This window comes from Haplochromis burtoni, unplaced genomic scaffold (genome assembly GCF_018398535.1).
Source record: "Haplochromis burtoni strain Fernald_Lab_line unplaced genomic scaffold, NCSU_Asbu1 Contig_393, whole genome shotgun sequence".
NCBI classification, from domain to species: domain Eukaryota; kingdom Metazoa; phylum Chordata; class Actinopteri; order Cichliformes; family Cichlidae; genus Haplochromis; species Haplochromis burtoni.
Window position 1 is genome coordinate 518114 of NW_024582754.1, and position 21824 is coordinate 539937.

The 21824-nt window shown below is 38.6% G+C and overlaps 1 long non-coding RNA gene and 2 gene segments (V, D, J or C); all 3 read right to left on the reverse strand.

Moving 5' to 3' along the window:
* Nucleotides 1–11298: 11298 nt before the first annotated feature.
* On the reverse strand, nucleotides 11299–12625 carry LOC102312421. Its single transcript, XR_006052782.1, has 3 exons — nucleotides 12409–12625; nucleotides 11698–12289; nucleotides 11299–11593 (listed from the first exon to the last, which is right to left on the reverse strand). It is a non-coding gene; the product is annotated as an uncharacterized LOC102312421 (long non-coding RNA).
* A 7047-nt stretch (nucleotides 12626–19672) lies between these two features.
* LOC121811978 lies at nucleotides 19673–20574 on the reverse strand. The segment is given in 2 exon segments: nucleotides 19673–20118; nucleotides 20240–20574. Coding segments are annotated over 2 exon segments (396 nt in total).
* Nucleotides 20575–20997: 423 nt separating this feature from the next.
* On the reverse strand, nucleotides 20998–21565 carry LOC106632564. The segment is given in 2 exon segments: nucleotides 20998–21395; nucleotides 21483–21565. Coding segments are annotated over 2 exon segments (450 nt in total).
* Nucleotides 21566–21824: the final 259 nt, after the last annotated feature.

The following is a 21824-nucleotide window of genomic DNA, read 5'->3' on the forward strand; positions in this document are numbered from 1 at the left end:
TGAGTGAATACTTTTGGCAATATAGTGTATGTGTTGAGATGTAGGTCAGCCCCACCTGGTAGGAACAAAAGAGAATGCAAACATTTATAAGATCTGGAGGTCTGTCATGTCTGCTTTTTCTACTTATGTGAATTAAAGCTGTACTTATTTTTTTCTATTTTTTTCAAAACCATCCACTTTGATGGTTTTGAGTTTGTGTATTAAGGGGAGGGTTTTTCCTCTGTGTGCACAGTAGTACACTGCACTGTGCTCAAGTGACTTGAGGTCGACTATAGACATTCTTTTCTTCCTCTCCACTCAAATCACCTTAAAATATTTTTTATTCTGACGTTTTGTTCCTGGGCCTACATCAAGTGTAACTGCTGCCCACATACTACTCCTATAGAGTCAACAGCACAGAAAAATCCAAGTTTATGAGCAGCAGTTTGTCACTTTGAAGATATGCAATCCAAAACAAATAAAAACATCTAATCATCTTTTTTCTTCCCTTACAAAGTAATAAGCAAACTAAAGACTATTCTCTAACTCTCAAAAACCAAGAAACAAAAAATGAAGTATTTGAATAAAAAAGGGCCTCTCCCTCCTTATAAGGCAAGCTACAAAGTGCTCGATATGTGAAGTGAATACAAATTTAAAATTTACTATTTACAAGGATTATTTACAAAATGCTTTCAGCTACTGTAAGCACAAAGACTTCAGATTGTAATGCTGATCTCTCACAGACAGGCGAGAAAGCTGAACACACCCATTGTAATGGTAGAAAAAACATCACATCTTCATGGATCATGTCATTCTTTGCTGTTTTATTGCACATGTCCAGTGCACTTCATGGCTTGGGCTCCATGGGATTTCTGTCTTTCTGTGGTTAAGACCTGTTGGACTTTGTCTCCGGGTGTCTGATAAACATGATGAGCTCCTGTTTGAACCCTGAGTGACTCTTACACTTTGCCAGTTGCTGCAGGTTTTGATATCTGTATTTCTTGAGCTCCTGTGCCACCTACTGGGAGGACATGAAAGTCAAGTCATTTCCAATGTTAGATTAGTTGCCGAGCGGATGTTGTACAGCTTCTCCTGCTTCTCATGTCACTGTTTGCTGATAGGACAAAAATACATGCCACTGTCATTCTGCTGCATATTATTGTAATGGAGACCAGTGGTTCCATTACCTTGTTGGCATTGTTAATGATAAATTGTTGGATTGGGAATTTAAAATAGGGTAATAAAGAAAACACATTAGTTCTTATGGAGTCTTTTTTTAGGTTTATTTTGACATACGATTAAATTGACAGCTTGTGAAGGTGAAGAGACAGGGGGACTGACCATCCTACCTGTGTCAGAGAAGAGCCTAAGTTAAAACTGCTTGCAGTTAATCATTTGTCAATAACCTAAATATATGTTAAATGAGAACTTATAAAGGTACTCACCTGTCCTGGTTGCTTCTTGCAGGATGTGGAGCAAAAGAGTGAAAGCAATCACCTGCTTAAGAGCTCTTGGAGCAGACCAGTGTGCCAGGTTAGGGAGTATGGTTAAAGAGGGTTTTAATTTAGATAGTAATGGGTGAAGCTTAGTCACCAGTGTGTGAATGTGTGTGTGAATGGGTGGATGACAGGTTGTGTAAAGCGCTTTGGGGTCCTTAGGGACTAGAAAGGCGATATACAAATACAGGCCATTTACCATTTATTGGTTTGTTTATAGTATGTGTTGGAAATATGTATATGTTTGTGATGTGCTTTAATGTTATTGTATGTTTGTTTGTGTGGAGGGTTATGTTTTCATTTTGATTAGTTAACCCCCATACTTGGGCTATTCCGGATGCTCACCTGAAAAGGTAGAGTATAAAAGAAAACCATTTTGTTTAGTTGTAGTTGGTGTTTGTGCTGTTATCATGCTCCTTCTTTAATAAAGTGTCAATCCATGGATGTGTTTTACTCCAGTCTCGCGTCATATTATTGGACAGAACCTATGACTGCCGGCCAAAACTGGCAAGTGGTTTTCAGGAGTGCTGCCTCTAATGAATGAGGTAAATATGATGACGAGAAGTGGAAAGAAGAATGACTGTAATGACGTGGCAGAGGATGGGGGAAGGTGCTAGCTGATCCAGTGGCTAAAGCAGGAGCTAAACCTGGCGATAGACTGGATGAACTGACAGCTCTGGTGAAATCATTGATGCAGTCTCAAGCAACAAGAGACCAGAGAATGGACAGAGAATCAGCCCGACAAGAACAAAGATGGAAAAGTATGCAACATCAGTTTCAGCAAATTCAAGTTCAAGTGAAAGAAATGACAGAACAGCAGCAGGAACAAGAGAACAACCAAATCGAGGAGGGAGGTGAACCCGATGAGGGGCCTAGTCTGACTGGTCAGCAGATGTGGTCTATGCCAAGACGGGAACCATTTCACCAGAGAGATTCCAAGTTGTTGCCACTCACTCCAGATGATGATATTGAGCACTTTCTCACTACTTTTGAGAGAATGGCTCAAGTCTGCCGTTGGCCGAGAGAAGAATGGGCTGTTTGACTCGTACCTCTGCTCACAGGTAAAGCACGTAGTGCTTATGTGCATATGGACATTGCTGATTCGGAAGTCTATGATAAAGTAAAAGATGCCATTCTTGCTAAATACGAAATAGCTGCCCGGCCAAAACTGACAATTATTCACATTAAGAGTTCTCAATGTCTTTTCTGCTGCCTGACTATTTGTTTTCATGTTTCCCACCAAAGAATGTGTAGATGATGAGGCCTCAGTCTCTCCTGGTCTTTGAATGTACCAGTACAAATGACTGACTTTTTTTTTCTTTTCAATTTCTTGCATCAATCATGTATCCTGAAGCCTCAGAGATGGTACAACGAATGTGAAAAGCACCTGAGGAATCATAGTGATACTCTACAGTGTGATAGCTGGCATTGTACATATTAATGCCTGTCATTATTTATTATGGTGGGTGGAGGTTAAAGGTTTTAAATCTAAGGACCTCCCATTTTAGTACTGGATTAGAATCACAAGATCAATGTTGGTTAGAATACAGGTGCAAGTGTCTGTGAGCTGTAAGAGATAAAAACTGGCAATTGGAAGGTTTTTGTATTGAGTATCAGTGATATGTAGCACTGTGGTATCTAGCAGCACAGAAGTACACTGCACTGCTGTTCAGGGTGAGATCTTTAATTGTCAGTGTGCAGGTCTGGTCTTTATTTGCATTCCCAGCAATTGTCACAGTCACTCCAGGCTCTACAGATGGGTTTGTTGAATACACGTGTCCCAGGAGCTGCAGTTGGTTGTTTTTTGTTTGCTTATACCAGAGGATTACATTATAGCTGTCTATACTGTGTGAACAGGTGATTTCTGCTGTTTGTCCTTGAATTTCATACATATCAGCTGGATCCTGGTGGACTCGGTCACTGAGTGAGGAACCTGTGTTTAAAACAAACAAACAAAAAAACATCAGAAACCTCATCAGAAATAAATTTCCAATATAAGAGTAAATCCTGAAGACTTGAAAAGTTAAGAGTTCATTACCTGACACGAGGATAATGTTAAGGCTTATGCAGAAGAAAGTGATCATCATGTTGTGTTGCATAACTAAACTCAGGAACAGAGCTGTTATGTTGCCTGTGCTTTCATAACTGTGTATTCAGTTCTGCTGATCGTTCATATCTCATTTCTCGTTAAACCCTCCCACCAGGAAGATGGGCAGTGATGCAGTGGATTCTGAAGAGCCATTATACTACAGACATACTGCCACCTCGTGAAAATAAATAGTGTTTCTGTGTTTGTGGTACACACTGTTAATTTCTTTCTTTATCTGTGAAAGCTTCATAGGCTCTGAAATTTGGCATGCTGTTTAGGGACAGAGTCCTTTTTTGCTCTATTCCCACCCAAATCTCCAGTGATATTGAAATGATCATGAATTGGGCTTCAAATGTGACAACTTTGAAGTTTATAGAAAAGGTGTTTCATAGCTTTCTCTCCAGGCTGCTGCTGGTACCAGAGCATCACTCTGTAGTCAGTCTTTTCATGGCCGCAGAACATCTGAACCAACATTTGTGATGAACTCAAAGGGAGACTGACGGACCTCAACACTCTGACACCTGAATAGAAACGCAAAAAAACCCAATTTTGCTTAAATCATAACATTTACACTTTTAGATAATCTTATGTTACACAAACAGCATATTATCTGTCAGACAGAGAAAGAGAATATGGATCATATTTTCCTCCAATTTATGTTTTTTAGGGAGCTAAATATTGGGCTTTGACTGATTGAGGTTGAGGAGAAAAGTGAAGTGAAACTTATACTGGCTGGGATCTAACCAAGATGTGGTGAGGAGTATGTTAGTTTAAAACCATCCACTTTAATTGTTTTGAGTTTTTGTATTACAGGGAGGGGTTTTCCTCTCAGTGTGCAAAGCTTGCTGCACAGTAATACACTGCACTGTGCTCAGGTGCCTTTAGGTCCACTATAAACAGAGAAGCATTCTTTGCGTCATCTCCACTCAAATCTCCACTAATATTAAAATGTGTCTTAAACGATTCCTCGTGCCCTTTGTTGTTGTAATATAAATGTCCAATGCGCTTCAGAGCCTGGTCTCCAGGGGATTTCTGGTACCACTGCATGAGCATGTAGTCGGTCTTTTCATGGCTGCAGACCAGCTGCACTTTTTCTCCAGGTCTTCTGAAAACTTCCAAAGGTGTTTGGGAAACTTCAACACCCAGACAAACACCTAGAAACAGAGAAAATGAATAATCAGCATATAAACTAAATATAATTTGGGATACTTGGATGATAAATGTGATTACCAGTGAGCCAAAACAAACTGAATAATGTCAGCATGATGAGCTTCTGTCTGAAAACAGAACAGCGAGTGATATGAACATTTTCCCCGTGCACACTTTTATTGACGCCCTCGTCTTGAAACCAGCTGCTAAAGGTTTTGATATCAGTATTTCTTGAGCTTCATCGCCACCTACTGGAGGACATAAAAGTCAAGTCATCTCTAATATCAGATTAATTGTTGAGCAGTTTCTGTACAGCTTCTCCTACTTATCACATCACTGTGTTTGCTGACAGCACAAAAATACACACCACTGTCATTCTGCTGCAAATGATTCACAGTTAGAGCCCCTTTCTTAATGTTTTTTTTGCTGGCTGATAGATAAAAATAGATCAAACTAGATCAAATTCTTCTTTACCTGAATAGTAATAACCTCAAACTGTTGGTATTTATGCTGCACCACCTTTAAGGATCCTTAAGTACTTCATGGCATTAATGCATGTACATGTGTGCTGAGATGAAGAGGTCTTTTCAAATCTTAGCAGAAAATTTTCATGAGGCTTGTAGAGGCATGTCTGCTTTTACTACTTTTGTGATTTAAAGTTGTACTTATTATTTGGACTTCACTCCTGGTTATATAAAGAGTACATATCTGAACAACATGCCTAGATAGATAAGAATAAAACATGAGTGTGTTAGTGTGTTCTATGGATGGATTAAGCCACTAGACAACCACTAAAGCAGGTGCTTCAGAGCGTGTTTTATCAAAAGAGTTTTTGTACAGTTCAGAGGGACTTTTTATCATTGTGCTTTGCTAGCTGCACAGTAGTATGCTGCACTGTGCTCTTGTTGTGCGACTTGAACAATCAGATAACCTTTTTTTACTGTATTCACACTCAAATCTCCAGTGATATTAAAATGATCTTTATATTGTTCTTCATATTTGGCATCTTTGAAGTACAAATACCCAATGAGTTTCATAGCTGTCTCTCCGGGTGGCTGCTGGTACCAGAGCATCATCCTGTAGTCAGTCTTTTCATGACTGCAGAAAATCTCCACTTTGGATCCAACATTTGTGATGAACTCAGAGGGAGTCTGACGGACCTCAACACCTAGACAGACACCTGGAAAAAAATATTTTAAAAAAACACATTCAGTTTAAACCAAAACATATGATGCATTTAAATAATTTGATCAGTTTCCATGTTTAGATCTTATTCTAGGTAAACACGTTATTACCTGTTAGGCAGCAGAAAAAGAGAAAATTAATCATGTTGACCTTCCTTTGATAACATGTCAAACTGTGTGCCTAAGGCTTTAGGATTTAAATTACTGGGATCTGACTTCAGATTAACTGCGTGACCCTACTGAACGAAGATCTAAAAGGAAAGTGAAGTGAGCACTGTGCTGGCTGGCATCTATTTAAGAGATCACAATCCACTTTGATGTTTGTGAGTTTTTGTATTAATGGGAGGGGTTTTCCTTTCAGTGTGCACACTACTGCACTGCAGAGTGCTCAGATGCCTTTACCTGAACTATAAATAGAGAAGTATTCTTTGCTTACTCACCACTCATATTGGCAGTAATATAAAACACAAAGATTTCAGAATGCATTTTTCAGCTTTCACATTTCAATTATTAGCTTATACTCAGACTTCTCACACAAACACTCAATGCTACTAGCAGTCTAACTGCTGGCTCGTTGTTTGCAGGGGAAGCAAACAGCGGGGTGAGGTGGCTGTCACCTGGAAATTAAGATGCTTCTCTCTATCCAAATATCCAATTTGCATGCAGTATTTTCTGCAAACCAGCTAACAAGGAATCTCCACCTGTCTCAGCAGAACACACAAACTCGTATGGTAGAAACAAACATTGCATAATCACTGATCATGTTGTAATACAAATGTCCAATGCACTTCATAGCTTGGGGATTTCTGTCTTCCTGTGCTTGCAGATGAGCTGCTTCCACAGGTGTTTGGTAAATTGCAACCCAGAAAAACACCTAGAAAGAAACATATGGAATATAGATGATATGAAGGGGTCCTCCTGAATGATTAATGCGATTACTAATAAATCAAAATACATGGAAATTTGTCAGCATGACGAGCACCTGTCTGAAAACAGAACATTAAATGACTCTTACCAGCTAGCACAAGTTTTGATATCAGTATTTCTTGAGCTCTAGTGCCACCTACTGGAAGACAAAAGTCTTTTCTTGTCTTGTATCAGATTGGTTGTCAAACAGAGAGATGAGACAATCTTTAAAGTCGAGGTATCTCTTGCAGGCTTCATTTACCTTGGAGACAGCGAGACGAGACAACAAATTCTGCGAGCACTTATAGTGATACTATACAATGAGATACGGCCGATATTGTAAATATTACAGCCTGCTGCTATTTACAAAAGGCTTTAAGTCACTCCAAGAACCTCCCATTCCTGTACTGGATCATAATCACAAAACAGTGTTGGTTAGAATACAGGTGCAAGAAACTCTGTGCGATGAGATGACAAGACAGTGAGGAGGTTTTTGTATTGAGTGTCAGTGATATGTAGCACTGTGGTATCTAGCAGCGCAGAAGTACACTGCACTGCTGTTCATGAAGAGATCTTTAATTGTCAGTGTGCAGGTCTTGTCTTTATCTGCACTCCCATCCATTGTCACAGTCACTCCAGGCTCTGGAAATTGGGTTGTTCCCAACATGTATCCCAGGAGCTGCAGTTGGCTGTTTGTTTGCTTGTACCAGAGGATTATATTATAGTTGTCTATACTGTGTGAACAGGTGATTTGTGCTGTTTGTCCTTGTTCTTTATACATATCAGCTGGATCCTGGTGGACTCGGTCACTGAGTGAGGAACCTGTAAAAATGAATAATCAGAAACCTCACATCAATATAAAATATAGAACGAGAGTAAATCTTGAAAAATAAAAAAGTTAACGAGTGCATTACCTGACACCAGGATAATGTTAAAGCTTATGCAGAAGAAAGATATTATCATGTTGTGTTGCATAACTAAACTGAAGAACAGAGCTGTTAAGTTGTCTATGCTTTCATAACTGTATATTCAGTTCTGCTGATTATTCATAGGCCATTTCTTGGTAAACCCCTCCCATGAGGAAATACAGTGGTGTTACTGTGTGTTCTGAGGAACCACTACCCTACAGACGTACTGCCAGATTATGAAAGGACTTGGTTCTAAATTGAAGTTTTCTTTATGACCTATATTTTCAAATATATTCTCTGGGCATTTTATGTGATACTGCTGGGTTCCTATGAACCCTATAATGTCATTTTCTAACCCACTAAGTTTTTGAGTTATATTCACTTTCTTGAAAATTTACATTTTTCTCAAACCACACTTAAGGTCATGAGCTGTGGGTAGTGATTGAACGGTATTTACCTTAAAGAAAACTTCAATTTTGTTTTTCTGCATTATGCAGGTCACCAAGTAAACCTTTAATATTGTAATGCCAACAAAGTTCCAGCAACTGCCACATTTTTATTGGAAGATTTAAAAACATCCAAAGGCCACAAAAGACCACCAAAGTTTGCACAAGATGCATCAACGTTTTTTGATTTTAAATTTTATTAGAAGTAAATCCATCAAAGCCAGTGAAATCAGTGGCAAAGCTGGCAAATATGAACCACTTTTTTCTATAGTTTGTCAAAAATCTGTGTTGAGATGGGACCTGTTGAGAACCATCTGCAAGCAGTGCCTGTGCTGTTAATAAGAACGCCATGATCAGTGGTGTGTAGATAAATCGAGTTGAACTAAAATGGAATATTCACCCATATCTAAGCACATAAGAATATCATTAGTCAGTGCCACGGTTTTTTGGTAAATCATGCAACCTCTTTAATGAATATTTAATAGAAAATGCTAATTACAACTTTGTAAAGCCCGCAGGGATAAGACCATTTATTTTGATTAGTGAGATGCAAAGATTAATTTCCCTGTACCACTAAAAGAAACTTAAACTTGGGAGATTTCCTAGTTAGTTCCTTTCTGCGTGATGTAATCCTTGTGTTTTAATTCCTGATATGCTCATATTTTCATCATCGACAAAAGAGCTGTTGCTTTTAACTTTTATTGTATATTAAATGTGTTATTAGTGGGATATAATTAGAATGAACCAACAATAACATCACAGTTGAAAACAGAAACCACAAAAGCAGGTGTCTGAGATCAGTTTATTCCCTATACTTGTGTAAACCACTGATTAAAGGCTGTGTAGTTTTTGTAGTGTTCAGAGGAGCTTTTTGTCACTGTGCTTGTCTAGCTGCACAGTAGTACTGTGCTCTTTTTGTGCACCTTTGACTATCAGAGAGACGTTCTTTGCTGTATTCCCACTTAAATCTCCTGTGATATTGAAATTATCTTTATATTGTTCTTCATATTTGTCATCTTTGAAGTACAAATGCCCAATGAGTTTCATAGCTGTGTCTCCAGGGTGCTGCTGGTACCAGAGAATCACCCTGTAGTCAGTCTTTTCATGGCTACAGAAAATCTCCACTTTGGATCCAACTTTTGTGATGAACTCAGACGGAGACTGACGGACCTCAATACCCAGACAGACACCTGGATAAAGAATGAAAACAAATTCAATTGAAATCATAACATAATGCCACATTTATTGAAACCGTCCATGTTCAGATAACCTTGTAGTAAGTAAAGAAGTTATTACCTGTTAGGCAACAGAAAAAGAGAAAATTAATCATGTTCACATTCCTTTGATAACTTCAAACTATATGAGCCTAAGAGTTGTAGGATTTTAAATTGCTGGGATGTGACTTCAGATCAACTGTGTGACCACATTGAACTAAGACCTAAAAGGAAAGTGAAGCGAACACTATGCTGGCTGGTAGGAGGAGTATAAACAGTTCAAACCCATCAAAATAAATGTTTTGGGGTTTTTTCAGTTTTTGTATTAAGGGGAGGGGTTTTCCTCTGTGTCCATAGTTTGCTGCACTGTAGTACAAGGCAGTGTGCTCAGGTGCCTGTAGGTCTGCTATAAACACAGAAGAATTCTTTGCTTTCCTCAAATCACCATTAATATTAAAGTAAATCTTCATACTCATGTTAAACTCACACAGAGGAGAGAAAGCTTAACATACCCCCACACACTCTCTTATGGTAGAAGCAAACATCACATCATTGTTTATTATGAAAATCTTTGTTAAATAAATAAATAATTTTTTATTTATATAGCACCTTTTCAAGACTGAATCACAAAGTGCTGCAAGTCATAAAAAGACTTAAAAAGAGAGAATAAAACGGGCAAAAAATTAACCAAAAGCAGTTTTAAAAAGGTGAGTTTTGAGCTGTTTTTTAAAAACTGCTACTGAGTCCGCAGTTCTTAATGCTTGGGGGAGAGAGTTCCACAGTCTAGGGGCCACAGTGGCAAAAGCTCTGTCACCCTTAGTCCTCCTCTTAGTATTTTTTATAGCAAGTAAGCCCTGATCAGATGACCTCAAAGACCTGCTAGGGACATAAGGCTGTAGCAGATCAAAGATGTAGGCAGGTGCCAGTCCGTGCACAGCTCTGTAGGTCAAGACCAGGATCTTAAAATCGACTCTAAATTTAACAGGAAGCCAGTGTAACTGAGATAATAACGGTGTCACATGTGAGTACTTGGAGGATTTTGTCAAAAGCCTAGCTGCAGCGTTTTGCACAAGCTGCAGACGATCCAGAGAACCTTTGCTTAGACACATAAACAGCGAATTACAATAATCCAAGCATGATGAAATAAATGCATGTATAGCAATCTCGAGTTCAGAGCGAGATAAAAGCCTAGCCACATTTCTTAAATGATAAAAACAAGACCGAACTAGAGATTTCACATGCCCGTCCAATGTGAGACTCGAGTCAAAGGTGACACCTAAATTCCTGATAGAGGATTTAACATAAAGTGAGAGAGGGCCAAGGGCTTTCACTATCTGCGATAGAAACCTATCAGGGGTGCATACGAGGACTTCGGTTTTCCCCTCGTTGAGTTGGTGTAATGCAAATGTCCAGTGCACTTAATAGCTTGGTCTCCAGGGAATTTCTGCCTTTCTGTAGTTGCAGATGAGCTGCACTGAACTTCCAGTTTGAATTTAGGCGACAGACACTCTCTCCACTTTTAAGATTTGGCTCAAAACTTTTCTTTTTCATAAAGCATATAGTTTGGAGGTTTGTCTTTACCACTGTCACTGAAGCGCTGTTGGGGTTTTTCTCAGTTTATGTTTTTGTTTTGTTTTTATTATTCTTATTTTGTTATTTTTATTCTTACAATATAAAACACCTCTGGGAAACTGTTGTTGTGATTTGGCGCTATATCAAATAATTGAATTAAATGAAACTGAATATTGTTGGCATGATGAGCTCCTGTCTGAACATGTCTGACATTTACCAACTACTGCAGGTGTTGATCGGTATTTCTTGAGCTCCAACGCCACCTACAGGAGGAGATGAAAGTAATTTCTAATATCAGATTAATTGTTGAGCAGTTTTTGTACAGCTTCTCCTACTTCTCACATCACTGTGTTTACTCACAGCACAAAAATACACACCAGTGTCATTCTGCTGCAAGTGATTCACAGTTAGAGCCCCGTTCTCAATGGCTTCTTTGCTGGCTGAATATTTATTCTCAGGGGCTCCACCATAGTCCGGCTTCCCACCAAACACTGTGTAGACAATGAGCCTCATGGTCTCTCCTGGTCTTTGAATATACCAGTACATCTGGTTGTGGCCCTTATCTTTGTTGTGGCTGCAGTTCATGTGTGCAGCTTTGTTAACATAACTCCATCTGATTTCAGGTTGTTGAAACACATCCTGGGATTGACCTGTAAGAAAAAAATATAATTTAATTCAATAAACAAAATGTTTAGGCGTTAGATGGTGACAAGAAATCTTTAAAGTCCAGGTATCTCTTGAGCGGTCTATGTACCTTGGAGCCAGAGAGATGAGACAAAAAATACAATGAGGGCTTGAGCAATCATAGTGATGCTCTACAATGAGATGAAGCTGACACTGTAAATATTAAAGCCTGCTGCTATTTGTAATGGTAGGTGGAGGTTATAGGTTTTAATTCTCTCTAAGGACCTCCCATTCCACTACCGGATTATAATCACAAGACCTATGTTGGTTAGAATACAGGTGCAAGTGTCTGTGAGCTGTAAGAGATAAAAACTGGCAATTGGAAGGTTTTTGTATTGAGTATCAGTGACATGTAGCACTGTGGTATCTAGCAGCGCAGAAGTACACTGCACTGCTGTTCATGAAGACATCTTTAATTGTCAGTGTGCAGGTCTTGTCTTTATTTGCATTCCCAGCAATTGTCACAGTCACTCCAGGCTCTACAGATGGGCTTGTTGCAAACATGTATCCCAGGAACTGCAGTTGGCCGGTTTTTGTTTGCTTGTACCAGAGGATTTGATTATAGGTGTCTATACTGTGTGAACAGGTGATCTCAGCTGTTTCTTCTGGATTTTTATACATATCAGCTGGATTCTGGTGGACTTGGTCACTGAGTGTGGAACCTGTAAAAATGAATAATCAGCAACCTCACATATATAAAATACATATAAAATATAAAATATATAAAATATAGAATCAGAGTAAATCCTGAAAAAGTGAAAAGTTAACAAGAGTTCATTACCTGACACCAGGATAATGTTAAAGCTTATGCAGAAGAAAGTGATTATCATGTTGTGTTGCATAATTAAACTCAGGAACAGAGCTGGTATGTCTTCCTTGCTTTCATAACTGTATATTCAGTTCTGCTGATTATTCATACACCATTTCTTTAAAACCCTCCCACCAGGAAATTGGGTGGTGTTGCAGTGGATTCTGAAGAGCCACTAAACTACAGGCATACTGTCAGCTTATCAAAGGACTTAAAATGGTATCTTTTACTTTGAGTTACACATTTTCAATCTTTGCCAGAACCTTTCTATGAACTTTCAAGTAAACATACTGTATAGGGACAGTATAAGGTATTTCTAAACGTTTTGGCTATATTCACTTTTAAAAAAGGTAAATTTTTTCTCTAGCCACACTTATGGCCATGAGCTCTGGGAAGTGAGTGAAATTTATTTGTCTTAAAGAAAAAGATTCTTATGTTTTGCAATATGTTTTTTGCCTTCCTCACTTTCATCTGTATGTCATTCGTCCTCATATTGAAATGTTTCATTGAGAAGCTACCAAATACAAGTTCAACACTAAGTGTTAAACTCTTAACACTGCTTAATCTTTCATGGAATAATTAGGCAACAGGCTCACATGGTCATAAAAATGTTTGCTGGTCAATTGTTCAAATACTTTTTAACCTCTGAAAATTGGGAGCTTTTTATAAGTCTAAAAAGGTGAATGCAGTGTTACCCACTGAATCAGTCAGACATCTTGTTTGTATTAAAATCCACTGTGTTGGTTTACAGAGACACAATTACAAAAATCCAGTCATTGTCCAAATACGTATGGACATGTAGATTTCAGCTGCAACTAATTTTTTTTTTTATATATATAAATATTCAGTTTAGCTCTTTGTATACCATTATTTTTTACATGAATCATCCACATGATATCTTGCTTTTGACATATTATTATGTATTAAATATGTTATCAGTGTGGCATCATTAGAACAAAATTATATAAAAATCAAAAACCAAAACCACAAAAGCAGGTGTTCTAGATCAGTTTATTCCTTTTCTTGTGTCAAACCACTTGTGATTTCGGGCTGTGGAGTTTTTGTAGTGTTCAGAGGAGCTTTTTGTCACTGTGTTTCTCTAGCTGCACAGTAGTACACTGCACTGTGCTCTTTTTGTACAACTTTGACTATCAACGAGCCATTTTTTGCTGTATTCCCACCCAGATCTCCTGTGATACTGAAATTATCGTTATTTTGGTCTTCAAATGTGACAGCATTGAAGTTTAAAAACCCAATGAGTTTCATAGCTGTCTCTCCGGGTGGCTGCTGGTACCAGAGCATCATCCTGTAGTCAGTCTTTTCATGACTGCAAAAAATCTGCACTTTGGATCCGACATCAGTGATGACCCCAGAGGGAAACTGACGAACCTCAATACCCAGACAGACACCTGAATACAGGGAAAAAAACAAAAACATTTTGTTTAAATCATAAACATTGACACTTTTAGATAATTTTATGTTATGCAAACAAGTTATTACCTGTCAGACACCAGAAGACAAGAAAGGGAATCATCTTTCTATTCCTTTGATTTGTTTTAGAGTTTACTTTTTAATTACTGGGATTCGACTGACTGAGGTTTAAGAGGAAAGTGAAGTGAAAATTATACTGGCAGCATTTAACAACAAGGTGGGGCGAGTGCATTCAGTTTAAAACCATTCGCTTTATTGGGTTTGAGTTTTGGTATTACAGGGAGGGGTTTTCCTCTCAGTGTGCAAAGCTTGCTGCACTGTGCTCAGGAGGCCTTTAGGTCCACTATAAACAGAGAAGCTTTCTTTGGTTTCTCTCCACTTAAATCTCCACTAATATTAAAATGTGTCTTAAACGATTCCTCGTGCTCTTTGTTGTTGTAATATAAATGTCCAATGCGTTTCAGAGCCTGGTCTCCAGGGGATTTCTGGTACCACTGCATGAGTGGGTAGTCGGTCTTTTCATGGCTGCAGACCAGCTGCACTTTTTCTCCAGGTCTTCTGAAAACTTCCAAAGGTGTTTGGGAAACTTCAACACCCAGACAAACACCTAGAAAGACAAAAAATGAATAATCTACATGGATACCATAAATAATATAAAATGGGAATGGTGAATGTGATTACAAGTGAGCCAAAATAATCGGCATGATGAGCTTTTATCACAGAGTGACTTGAACACTTAACCATGCACACTTTTACTGACGCCCTCCTCTTGAAACCAGCTGCTAAAGGTTTTGATGTCAGTATTTCTTGAGCTTCATCGCCACCTACTGGAGGACATAAAAGTCCATCTCTAATATCAGATTAATTGTTGAGCAGTTTTTGTACAGCTTCTTTTACTTCTCACATCACTGTGTTTGCTGACAGCGCAAAAATACACACCAGTGTCATTCTGCTGCAAATGATTCACAGTTAGAGCGCCGTTCTCAATGGTTTTTCTACTGGCTGAATATTTAATCTCAAGGGCTCCACCATAGTCCGGCTTCCCACCAAACACTGTGTAGACGATGAGCCTCATGGTCTCTCCTGGTCGTTGAATATACCAGTACATCTGGAGGTGGCCCTTATCTTTGTTGTGGCTGCAGTTCATGTGTGCAGCTTTGTTAACATAATTGATTTCAGGTTGTTGAAACACATCTTCGGATTGACCTGTAAGAATAAAATACAATTTGATAATAATAATTTTCTGATTAAAAGAAAGAAGGCCCTCTTTTATCACATATCTTAAAATGTTCATGTACCTGAAGCCACAGGGATTAGACTAAAAATATGGTGACTACTTTAGCAATCATTGTTATATTCTACAATGAGATACAGGTAACACTGTCAGTAAGAAGCCTGTATAATGATAGGTAGCAATTAAAAGCTTTACTTCACATTAAGGACCTCCCATTTTAAATGTTTCGTTCTAACCAGAAGACCAATGTTGGTTAGGATACAGGTGCAAGGGGCTGTGGGCTGTAAGGGAGAAACTGCCAATTGCAAGGTTTTTGTATTGTGACTCAGTGATATGTAGCACTGTGGTAACTAGCTGCACAGAAATACACTGCACTGCTATTGAAGTCGAGTCTTTTAATTGTTAATGTGCAGGTCTGGTCTTTATTTGCACTCCCATCTATTGACACGTTAAAGCCGGTCTCTGGAAGTCCTCTGTTTGCTACCATGTACCCCAGGAGCTGCAGCTGGCTATTTGATTGCTTGTACCAGAGGATTCGGTTGTGGTTGTCGTCGATACTCTGCAAACATTGAATTTTGGCTATATCTTCAGATGTTTTGTACATGTCAGCTGGTTCCTGGTGGACGCGGTCGCTAGGAGAGAGACCTGTTAAAAAAAAAATCGGAAAAGAAAATACACAAGACTTAATTCAATGCAATAAGTTAAAATACTGTGGTTTTAGCATGTTTAGAGAATTGCTTTATTAGTCAAAAATACTAATATATTTTATAAATTTCAAAAATGTCATTACCTGAAACCAGTATGGTGTTAAAAATAGTGCTTAGCAATAAGAAAAACATTTTGTGTTTTCTAAATGTTAGTTGAAAAATAAGAGACTACAGTGTTGTTCTTATAGTCTTTTTATCCGTCAGTTCATAAACATTTATACTGGTAATTTCCAGCCTCCTTCAAGTCAAACTGCCTATCAGCACACAGACATGAACTCATGAAATGGGTGGGCTCGGATAAACCTCCTCTTAATGTTACAATCAAGTCAGCTACTGTGGGGCTGTACTGCCACCTTATGAAAGGAAACAATATAACTGCCTTTAAGCTTGCCTGTCATGGAGTTTCATGCAGACATGGAAACCACTATGATAAGGTTTTTGTATTGAGTATCGGTGATATGTAGCACTGTGGTATCTAGCAGCACAGAAGTACACGGCACCACTGTTCACGGTGAGATGTTTAACAGTTAATGTGCAGGTCTTGTCTTTATCTGCACTCCCAGTTATTGACACGTTCACTCCGGTCTCTACATTTGCCATGCTTGTGTACAAGCGTCCCAGGAACTGTAGCTGCTTGTTCTTTAACTGCTTGTACCAAAGGATTTGATCATAGCTGTCTATTCTGTGTGAACAGTAGATTTCGGCTGTATCTGTGGAATTTATATAAATGTCAGCTGGTCTCTGGTGGACTTTGTCACTGAGAGAGGAGCCTGTGGGGAAAGAAACAAGAAAGAATCAGACCAAAAACGGACATGAGCATTGAGGCTGCCAAGATGCAAAGCCAAATTTAAAAACCAATTTTAAAAATTGAATGAAGTAATACTTAAACTGCACATTTACAAGATTATAGTAAACACTGGTACGTTTAATACCTGAAACCAGAAAACATTTTAAAATAATGGAAAGAAATAAGATGATCATTTTGACTCCTGAATTAGAGGCAATCAGATACAGCAAATTGTAGCAGTTGCAATATTTATAACCTCCTGTCTGAGTAAGCCTTCCCCAGCAATTTTGTGGGTGGTGTCAATATGCATCCTCCTCCACCTAAACATATGCTTTACATTCGCAATACAAATGAATATATTCCAGATATTGCGAAACAGGTGCATGGGCTTGTGAGCTGTGACATAGAGATCAAATAAAATATGATTGAGAGGTTTTTGTATTGTGGATCAGTGATATGTAGCACTGTGGAATCTAGCAGCACAGAAGTACACAGCACTGCTGTTCAGGGTGAGATCTTTAATAGTCAACGTGCAGGTCTGGTCTTTATTTGCATTTCCAATTATTGTCACATTTGCCCCAGTCTCTGGTCTTCCTAGGTTTCCTACTATGTACCCCAGGTACTGTAGATGGCCTTTTATTTGCTTGTACCAGAGGATTCGATCATAGTTGTCTATACTGTGTGAACAGGTGATGTCTGCTCTTTGTCCTTGTTCTTTATACATATCAGCTGGATTCTGGTAAACCTGGTCACTGAGTGAGGAACCTGTGAAACAAAAAATGTTAACAGAAAATGTAAAACATAGTAACATGAGAGAGAATCTTCAAAAAATGGAAAAGTAAAAAGAGCTCATTACCTGACACCAGGATCATTTTAAAGCTCATACAGAACAAAAAGATGATCATTTTTGGTTGCACACAGATTAATGGATTTATGTTGCCTGCGTTATTGCTTCTTTACTTTCGTAGCTGTAGCTTCTGTAACACTGATATCTCATATCTGAATTAACCCCTCCCTTTTGGAAATCAACTTCTTTTAGGTGGGCAATGTATTCTTAACAGCCACAACCTGTTGACATACTGCCACCTAATGACAGGACTCAAAATAACAACAACCCAGAAACACCTGGTGTAGTAGATTGCTATTTTTCAGCACCTGCTAGAAAGCTGATGGCAAAGCTTTGTAAGCTCTCCAATAGTGTTTCTAAATTTTCTATTACAATTTTCTCTTCTTTCTTTGTGAGTGGAGGCCTGAACAGTAGAACGATATGGCAAAAGGTTCTGAAATTTGCGACAGTGTTTGACTTTTTTCACCAAGTTTCATGCATAAACCTCAAGTAACACCAATGAGTCAAAGTTATACATCTTTGAGCCATATGCATACATTTTAAACATGCATCAAAGTAGTTGCCATATATCATTTTCCACCATATTGCATTTTTCACCATATACAGTCTTGTTTTGAAAAGGTACATTTTTTTTTAGTATCCACAAAGATTTGTGTCATTTTAATAACTGTGATGTACAGTATAAAAACACACCATTAACTTTTGAAATGTTTGGCCTAAAGAAAATCATTCTTGTACCTGGTAATACACAAATCCCAAGACCAAAAAGTGATAACCTACAGCAACACTTATAACAATAAATAAATATAAATATTAAATATATGTTAAGTACAGTCATCAGCATATAACCTGCTACTAAATGTATCATCTATCACTTTTGCTGTTGTAGCACATTAGAGTCCTCAAACAGTGCACATTGTGGAGAGGGAGTTTTTGTATTGAAGCGCAGTGATAAGTAGTACTGTGGTAACGAGCAGCGCAGAAGTACACCGCACTGCTGCTCACTGTGAGATCTGCGATTGTTAATGTGCAGGTTTCGTCTTTATTTGCATTCCCAGCCATTGTCACATTAACTCCAGGCTCTGGGTTTCTTAGGTTTTCAAACATGTATCCCAGGAAATGAAGCTGTTTGCTTTTTGTTTGCTTGTACCAGAGAATTCGATCATAGCCATCTACACTGTGCGAACAGTTGATTGTGGCCGTTTGTCCCTGATTTTGGAACATATCAGCTGGGGTCTGGTGGACTTGGTCACTGAGTGAGGAACCTACGGGAAATGGATCATAATTAACCATAATTAACCATTGCAGTACTGAAACAATGGAAATACATGAATACATGGAAAAGTAAAACCAATCTTAATTATCAAGACATATAGAAAGTCAGTTACCTGAAACCTGTATGACATTAAAGATTATACAGAAGACAGGTGTCATCATTTTGTCTTTCATACTTTCATTTAAGAAGATCCTTGTAACGCCTTCTGTGTGTATGAAGTTCTGATTTCTTATGCGAGTTTAACCGTCCCATGGGTGGGGTGACGGGTTAGTTCATTACGTGGTGCCATAATGCACTCTTCTCTTCCTGAACTGTCACTATACTAAAGTTCTGCTGCTACCTGTAGAAGTAGTCAAAGTAACGTAATACTTGACCTGAACTAAACTCCCAAACCTTGGTTATCCAGTAGAATATTTATATTTTTCATCTATGTTCCTAAGCTCTCTGATTAGCTGTTTAAAGGAAGTTAGCAGGTCGGATAGAAAGTTAAGAGACGGGGTATCTAACATCTTGTTGTAGGATACGTGGAAAAGAATGGGTGGGTGTGTGGATGCCAATCATTCTGTCTGGATTCAGAGAAACGCCCTGGACAGGTCACCAGTCTGTCACAGGACTAACGCAGAGAAACAGATAACCGTTCATAGTCACATTCGCACCTATGGGCAATTTAGAACCCCGAGTTAACATAGCCCTGCTAATTGCATGTCTTTGGACTGTGGGAGAAAGCACGAGTACCTGGGGGGAATGTGGACTTTTCATGTTTTCCCCATGTGTTGGCATAAGTTAATTTAAGTGAGCAGAGTGACGAGTACAGATGACCATTTTAATGGACAGTACCTCTAATTAAGAACAGAGCTAAAGAGGGCTTGATCAGACCAATTGTGATCAATAATTGTGCTCTGATAAACCTAAATTTAAGAAACAAGCCTGTGTGTGTGTGAGCTGTGATTTGGGAAGTTGAAGACCTTCATATGATCCTCTGATCTGTAGTTGTACTTGAGGTCCCCCTACAGTACAGGGAATAATTGCAACACTCGTGCCAACCATTCAGTGGGGTTTTTGTTCAGCTTTCACATGAGTCTGTATCACTGTGCTCACTGACAGCACAGAAATACCAGCCGCTGTCTTTTGGCTCCAGGTTCTTCACTGTAAATGTCCCATCATGAACCTCAGTCTTTGTGGCTGAGTATTTCTCTTTGCTGAATTTTCCAAAGTCGTGATCGGATTTTTTGACTGTTGTTGTGAACACAATCAGTTCCATATTTTCTCCTGGCAGCTGTCTGTACCAGTACATCTGGATATAGTTAGCATCCTTGGTATGGCTGCAGTCCATTGTTGCATTATTACCCTGTTGTTCCCACAGCATGGGTGTTTGTCTGACATCCTTGGCATCAGTTAGACCTGTGTGTGTAGAAGAATTCGGTTAATAATGAACATTTAGTATAAAACTTTAAACCATAATCGCTTGTTTCTGCCATCTCTAAAATAAGAAACACCATAAATGAGATTTTACTCAACTCACCTTTGATCCAAAGCAGAAATATCAAAAAGCTGAGGTGACCATATACAAAAATGTCCATGTTGTAGACGATAGGAACACATGAATAAATGACAGTTTGAATTTATGTTGATATCAAGAGTTTCAGGTGGGCGTGTCACTGCTTTGTGGGGAGCTCTGTGATCCTGTTATCTTCGGTTTCACCACTGACAGTTGTATTTGTGGTACTTGACATCCCCCTGCAGTCCATGATGTTTCTGTGTCTCTATGTTAGCCCTGCCACAGCATGACAACCTGTCCAGTGTGTGCCCCACCTCTCATCCTGTGACCCGGAATAGGATAAGTACAACAGAACGGATTAATGGAAAAAGTTCATTGGGAAACAGCTGATACACACAGCAAATGGATGAAACAATATGAGGAGGGATTGTTTAACCATTATGTCCATGCTGTTTCAGATGGTTTCATGAAGTACAACTGTTGATTACCACTTTTAATGATACTAGATAAAGGCTAAAGAAGACAGATTACAAGAGGCTTTGCATTTTTATGATCGTTGTTTCAACATTTATATGGCTGACTGTGAAAATCTTGACAGAAAAATGGGTACGGCTTGATTGCAGGAAGCAAAATTATGTGTCTGGCTTTATTCATAGATTAACATTAATGCTCTAATTCTTCCAGCGATTGAAGCAACTATTAATATTTGAAAAGAGCCAGCAATATGATTTCAAAGGGGATGAAAATTAGCTTGAAACCTTTAGCCTTTAGTAAGGCTAGATTCAGTTGCATACTGGCTGCAGGTGTTCAGATATTAATCTCTCTGCAGAGACATTAAGAGGTTTTTGTATTGCCTTTAGTGGAATCTGTAGTACCGTGCTGGCAGCACAGAAATACACAGCACTGTCAGTCACTGACACATTAGAAATGGTCAGGTTTGAATGTTTTCTGCCATCTCCATTAAAGCTGATTTTCCCTTTCACATCATCCTCAGGGTTTGGGGAGTTTACATTTAGGTATCCGAGGAACTTTAGAGCTCTGTGTTTGTCTTGTTTATACCAGAGAATCCTATTAAAAGACGACACACTGTGTGAACAGTGGATCTCACTGGATACAGATTGACCAACTTTCTTAATGATGGAAGGAGGTGTTTGCTGGACCATGTAGGTGCTAGAAACTCCTGTTGGGGGGGGAAAAGAAAAACATGTGATTTTTAAAAGGTGAAATTACCAGATGAGGGGAATTTTTCTCATGTTAGAATACTCACCATACTTCCCTATGAGCTGAAAGAAATAGATAAAGAAGACTGTGGACATCATGTTGAATATAGACCCTTCCTTTGCTGTCCTGTGGAGTTCATCACAGTTAAAATATGACAGATGTGAAACCAAAGCTTTCACTTTATCAGTATGCTATATAGATACTGTGGCATTTGGGCGTATGCAAAATGTTTGTGACATTAGTTTATTTGCTGACATTTGTCTCCCCCTGTGGGTGTGAAATATATCATCTTTGTCATCAGCGAATACAGATTTTTACAAAGTGGGACTCTCTTTGAGTGAAATATGTTTTGCTTGTTTTATTTTGCTTTTTTTAACATAATGGTTGG